General features: G+C 41.6%; 1 protein-coding gene across 1 annotated transcript in view; it reads left to right on the top strand.

Moving 5' to 3' along the window:
* The first annotated feature begins 290 nt into the window (after positions 1-290).
* Positions 291-7,026, top strand: part of LOC121864252 (dnaJ homolog subfamily C member 5-like) — a 102,941-nt gene continuing 96,205 nt past the window's right edge. Inside the window, exon 1 of the mRNA XM_042363315.1 lies at positions 291-417. Within this exon, the coding sequence (XP_042219249.1) occupies positions 398-417 (20 nt within the window). The 5' untranslated portion in view covers positions 291-397. The remainder of the gene's footprint in view (positions 418-7,026) is intronic.

Here is a 7,026-nt window from a genome sequence, read left to right as displayed (position 1 = left end):
ACAATCGTATGTATTATGGTATGGACTTCATAGGATATGTTCAATGTTCTTGCCCTCTTCCTGAATGTTACAAGTAAAGCATTGTATGGTTTCTCTCACAGCATATTGTCTGAAGAAAATATGTATTTTCCGGAATAGAATAAACAAATTACCATAAAGTGACTTGTAAAGACTCGAGATTACAATGACTGATAGTATGTAAGATCAAATAAGTTACGAACACAGTGAATAATAATGATTTAAATAATGCTTCATAAAATATACAAGTGTAGTGTGTAGCGCCATCACAATATTGACACCGCCAGTCGCCACTCGTCTGTTTCACCGCACTATCGAACCGCCACCACCAGCAGACCTCCAGTGTTATGACTTGACCGTGTTCACTCTCTAGGACAATATGGACAGGAGGAAGCTTTCGTAAGTTTTATTCTAATATGATATATTAATGCCGCAAGTGTTAAGATAAAGTAACACCCGTACTTGGGACAGTACATATGAAGACATAATAAGATTCCTTGGCCACTCCATCCTTAAGCAGTATCGATTTGTATGCGTATGACAGATCTAATATTTGTTACAACTTAATTAATGTTAGCATTTGAGTTTTACGGGCAGATGTTACCATCTTTGTTTCATTACAGAGTTATCATTGATAAGAAACAATAAGAAAGAAGGATTGTAAAGTGTCAAGTAAAGACTTTGGTGGTAAGAATCAAGATGCTTAAAAGTGTCAAGGTTTGGTTGCTGGGTGTTCATGTTATACAGGTATTTTTAAATGTTGAAGTCTAACAATATGACATAATTATGTTGATACTGGTAACTGTGCTGTCTGTCTGAATTCTGTTGTGTGGATAAGAGTGGTACCTATCTATATTCATATTTGAACATGGCTTATATAGTTACTGTATAGTATTCGTAAGAGTTGAACCAAACAAATTCAATCTCCTATTGAAGTATTCGGTTATTCCTTGCATTCTTTAGAATTGATGGTAAGCTTGAATTTAATGGGCTAAAAATTATTAGCTACCTTGGTTACATTCTGCTGGTCTGGGAGTTTCCATAGTGATGTAAAATTAAACTAAAGGGAAGGGACTTACTTGTTGTCGGGTGTATCTACAGTTCCCCAAACTGTGGCCCACTAAATCAAAGGAACTTAAGAGTCTTAATAGACAATGCGGCGATGCTCAACCCTAGCCACCTCCTTATCATGGGGGACTTTAACTATGGCGACATCGACTGGAGAAACGAGTTCACCCCAAATGACTTGAATAACCCTGCTACTCTTTTTGTAGAAACTCTGAGAGATAACTTTCTTTTCCAACATGTTAGAGACCCGACACATACCAGAGGGGAGCAAACACCCAAGCCACTAGACCTCATCATAACAAACGAGGAGGGTATAGTGGCCAAACTGGAACACCTTGCCCTAGTTGGCACCAGTCACCGTATAGTATTGTCATTCAGATTTAACTGTTACCTAGTTCAAGATAAGGCCAGGCCAAGGTGCAAATATTACAAGGGAAATTACAATGGGATGAGGGAAGAGATAAGGGGTATCCACTGGCCTGACTCATTAATGCACAAGAACGCAGACACTATGCTGAATATCATAACTAGTAAAGTGACCCATTTGATCGATAAATATATACCCAAGACCAAACCCAGTACCTCCAGGAATACAAGGGGATCCATACACAAAAACCATGCGGCGGTCGACAAAGTTAAGAAGAAAACCCAGAAATTCAAGATGTGAGTTGGGTCAAATGATGAGCAGGACAGGAGGATGTATGCAAGAGCCAGAAACCAAGCAAAGATAGAGTGTAGAAGGGCTGAAAAGGAGTTCCAGAGGCTGGTTGCAAGTGAGGTCAAGTCAGACCCAATGGCGTTTTACCGCTATGCAAAGTCGAAATTGAAAACGCGAGTAGGAGTATCAGACCTGAAGCTTGAAGATGGTAGTTATGCAGATTCTGACCAGGATAAAGCTGAGGCATTGAACAGCTTCTTTTCCTCGGTGTTCACAAGAGAGGATGCGAGTAACCTTCCTGCGTTTGAGGACAGGTGGTTCGACACAGCACTGACCCACATTGTGTTCACAGAAGAGGGTATTAGAAATAAATTGTCAAAGCTAAAGGTCCATAAGAGTCCTGGCCCTGACATGGTGCATCCTAGAGTGCTAAGAGAGTTGAGCAACAAGCTTGCCGAGCCCCTGAAGATCCTGTTTTGTAAATGCCTGGATGATCAAAAGGTCCCCAGTGAATGGAAGTGGCTTATGTGTGTCCTATCTTCAAGAAGGGCGATCATCACTCCCCTAACAACTATAGACCGGTGAGCCTGACCAGCATGATATGTAAAGTACTTGAGGGTATTATCAGAGATGCCGCGATGGAACATCTATGAAACAACCTTGTAAAGGATTGCTAACACAGTTTTATGCCGGGGCGCTCCTGCTTAACACAATTGCTCAAGGTATTGGATATTTGGACCCATATTCTGGAACGGGGTGGTAATATCGACAATATTTACCTAGATTTTGCCAAGGCATTCGACATTATACCCCACGAAAGGCTGAAATTCAAACTGGAAGGGTACGGAATTCGGGGAAATGTCCTATCGTGGATAGAAGACTTTCTACATGACCGCAAGTAGTGTGTGTGGTGATTAATGGCACGAAATCATCATCCGTACCTGTCACAAGCGGGGTACCACAGGGCAGTGTATTGGGCCCGTTGTTGTTTGTTTGTTTGTTTCATAAATGACATGCCTGACATTGTACACTCCTCCATACAAATGTTTGCCAATGACGCTAAGTTATTTCGGGAAATCAAGAACCAAGCGGATTGTGAAGACCTGCAGAAGGACCTCTGTGGGCTCCAAGAATGGTCAAAGAAATGGCTGCTGGGATTCAATGTCACGAAGTGTAAGAGGATGCACCTGGGGCGTACCAACGGTAAGGAGGCGTATCATATGTCCCAACGGGATGAAGAAACTGCACTAGTTGGGACTGAATGTGAGAAGGACCTCGGTGTGTATGTTGACAATGAGCTGAAGTTCTCGGGCCATTGCGAGAAGAAGGTAAATCAGGCAAATAAATTATTGGGTCTTATAAGAAGGTCGTTCAGATATCTAGACAGCCCGTCCCTCGTAACGATCTTCAAGAGTCCTTCCCCATTAGGAGTACTGTCTCCTCGTCTGGTCCCCGAGATATGCTAGGGACTGTCAGTTGGTTGAAAATGTTCAAAGGAGGGCCATGAGACTGGTGCCTGCACTGTGGCACCTCAGCTACCCTGAGAGATTGGAGCACCTGAACTTGCCTAGCTTATACTACAGACGGGCAAAGGGTGACCTAATTGAGGTGTATAAGCATCTCAAGGGGCACTTCTCAGTCGAGTGTCCTTACTTGGAGCTGGCAGATGCTCGCCCCACAAGGGGTCACAGCTCAAGATTGAAGAAGCCGCAGGTCCAGAAAACTGTGAGGGCAAACTTTTTCGGAGTGAGAGTTGTGAACTCTTGGAACAATCTACCAGAAAGTGTTGTGACGGCACCGAGTGTGAGCTCTTTCAAGACAGGACTTGACCAACACTGGAGCAGGTTCAGGTATATTCAGGAGCCGGTGCATGCCCAGTACTTGCCAACAGTGCGTAACAGAGACGTGACCGATCACCCAAGCGGCTAACGAGCCCATCAGTGGTGAAGAGGATAAAAGTAAGTAAGGTAAGTACCTAGGTACTGCTATAAATATTTGGTAAAAATTTGTTTTTTACCAGGAAATATATTTTTCGGGTGTGCTTTGTCTAAATCTGACCTTCATTTTCTTTGAAAAATTCCCATTTATGAGAAAATGTCAGAGACAAAGAACTAACCAACCAAAGAAACCTACCTAACTTCATAGCTTTGGGGCTCTGCCCCTCAAACGGGGGCCACCTGCCATATTAAACAGAAAGTACAGATTATTTCTGTAACATATCTTTACTAATTAATGAATAACAAATAAACAATATTATATCATGAATGACAAAATGAGTGAGAGGCAGGAGATGGTAACAAGCACTGGGTGAGAGGTAACCCTTTGTAGGGGTTCTGCACAGTTAGCTTCTTCCTCTAAGAGTTGCCCCTCCCTCTCACTCAGTCACACCACCACCTCCTTTTCCCTAGCAAAAAAGTGTACTGTATAAGATTTTATTCACAGCATCTCTTCTAATTGTGTTAGAGAAATGAATTTGATACCACAATTATCCAGAATAAATTCTCTACAAGGTTTTTCCAATAAGAGGTCCTTAAACAAAATACTGTATTTCAACAATACAGTATAAGGATGGAGACAACAGTATTCTTTTATAAAAACATAAGAAATTTTTATATAGAGGCCAATAAAATTAGTTCTAATTAAGTTGGACACCATTTTTTTACCCAAATTATCCTGAATAGTTTATCTAAAAGTTTGGTTAAATAAATTTATTTAAAAAAAAATATCTATACTATTGGCATAAATGGAGCTGTGTTACAGCCAAGAAAGTGGAATTTTCCTCTCTTGACAGGAAAATTTTCAAGTCTAAATGAAGCATCTCACATGTAGCTGCATTTATTTACACAAATATTACTGTACGCATACAATATACAGTAAGTCCTCCCTTAACGTCGTGGTTCTGTCCCTGAAAACCGCAACGTTAAAGGAAACGATGTTAACGGAATAAATTTTCTCTGTGTGAAATAGTTAAAATACAGGGGTTATTGGAGCCTCCCTTTGCCCCATAAAATACATTACATATACAGTAAATAAATTCAATAGAATTTTTATAGAAAATATTATATATTATACATCCAAAAAGATAAACTAAATCATTTTGTATTGTACTCACTGATGGACGGAAGTGGAGCGAGTGTGTGGTGGGTATTGGAGCGAGTGTGTGGTGGGTAGTGGAGCGAGTGTGTGGTGGGTAGTGGAGCGGAGGAGGGTGGTGAGTCATTGATACCCGGAGGGTGGCTTCTCCTCCCGCTCTGACTGGATGAGAGAGGGTGAAGCACCGTACAAAGTAGTCCGTAACGACTTTATACCGAATCGGAGGGACGTTGTCCGAATCATGGGTATCTAAAGAGTAGCAACGTTATAACGAAACGACGTTGTCGGAGGCAACGTTCAACGAGGAATTACTGTATTGTTAATACTGTAAACATAATAATGTTTACTGTACTATTACTTTACTGTATAGTCTACTGTACTCACCAGCAGATGCTGTCATCTTTAGCCTAGAGTAGGCAGTGGAGGTGGGGTGGGAGATTAGTGGGTCATGCTACTGACCTGACCTGACCTGATGCAGTGTCAGGTCACCCATTGTCTGGGTGGTTAAATAGTGGGTCTCATGACCTGAAGTTGTCTTGAATAGAGATGAAGTCTAAGGTGCTCCAGTGTTTCCTACCTATTGAATGTACAGTATAGAGAGTATTCGTAACTGCAATAATTTTTTATGTTCTTAACAGTGCTGATTTTGCTCTGGTACAGTAATGTGCAGCACTGTACAACACAATTGTACACAAAAACACCAGCTAGCGAGGGATCAACCTTCTACAATGGCGGGTCTAGGACAACTGGCCGCCGCCATCTGGCCACAGCCCAACTGGCCGCGGGAAACTCGCCGCGGCCGACTGGCCGCCATATGGAACTTTTTGTTGACAACCTAACCTAACCTAACCTAACCTAACCTAAATAGGCGTTTGCAGTTTACCCCCAGTCCGCGGCGGCCAGTCGGCCGCGGCGAGTTTCCCGCGGCGAGTTTCCCGCGGCCAGTTGGGCGGCGGCCAGTTGTCCCATTCCCTACAATGGCAGCTAGGCCACCCATGCATCTGACTTGTGGGGATGCATTGGGGCATGATGCACTCTCTCAACTCCCTGAAAATTTATTCCCAGGCCCAGAACGGAGAGATTTTCTCATAACCTTTTTGGAATTTTCTGAGAAAATGTGCCTGATTTTCAACCTAAGAAAAAACTCGTTCACAGACCCGGAATTGAGTGAATTTTTCCGGAAAAATTCCAAGCCAAATTTTATTTCCTGGTATTAGAGAGAGAGAGAGGTCTGGTTAACTAATATATGTACCTGTACTGTATATATGCTCACTTATGCACAAACATCATCCTATATACTATAGAATGAAAAAATTTCGTACCATAAAGTCAAGAATAAAGAGGAAATAAACATTTCTTTACGAGGGGGGGGGTCCAGTCGAGTGTGGGATCTCGGTCACTGAGCTGACTCCTGTGTGTATTGAAACAGACGATGAACATTTTATCATCCAGCAGTGGGAGGGTTAATATGAAATATTTAGAAGATCTTTCTTAGTTGAATACTTGTATTGTACTTTTCATTCACTGTCCGCTTTCCTCTTCTTTGAAACATACCTGTACTTTGTCAATTTAACATGTGGTGGTTGTGAGTGATATAAGCATAAAACGAGCAAACTGACACAGAAAAAACCCCACTGGAATGGAATATGGATAATTCACAGTAATGTCCTGTACCATAAGAAGCAGAGAAGAATGTTCTAATAAAAATTACGCATAGAGTGGAGAAATACAAGTCATCTCGGGTAAAGGATTAGCTTCATGTGAAATAATTATTGACTCGCACATGGACAAAATAGTTGCAAAAAATGTCATGTCATCTCAGATAATGAATAAGTCAACTGTGACCTGTTATTTGTGTTATGGTCTTCCACACTACCCAAAGTGACTTGTGTCACTCAGGTCTTGACAGTCATATTAAGTGTGTTGAGCTTGAGTCAGTTCTTGCTGCTAAGATTGCCTGCTCAACTCCCACTCCTGTTTAGAACACAATTTGAAATGAATTCTTTCTTGGACTGGAAAACTATAAATTTTCCCAAATTACTAGACACAGTGATGGGTTAGAAGCTAGATAGAATAACTTGCCAGGCTATAGTATGCCCAAAGACTTAATTTTGGTAGATGTTTCTTAGGTTTGGTAGTACTGTAGCTTGTGGACAACAATTGTTCTGAAGCTGGGTAATCACCAGCAT

This window comes from Homarus americanus, unplaced genomic scaffold (assembly GCF_018991925.1).
Source record: "Homarus americanus isolate GMGI-L3 unplaced genomic scaffold, GMGI_Hamer_2.0 scaffold26351, whole genome shotgun sequence".
Classification (NCBI taxonomy): Eukaryota; Metazoa; Arthropoda; class Malacostraca; order Decapoda; family Nephropidae; genus Homarus; species Homarus americanus.
This window is presented reverse-complemented; position numbering and strand designations above follow the sequence as displayed.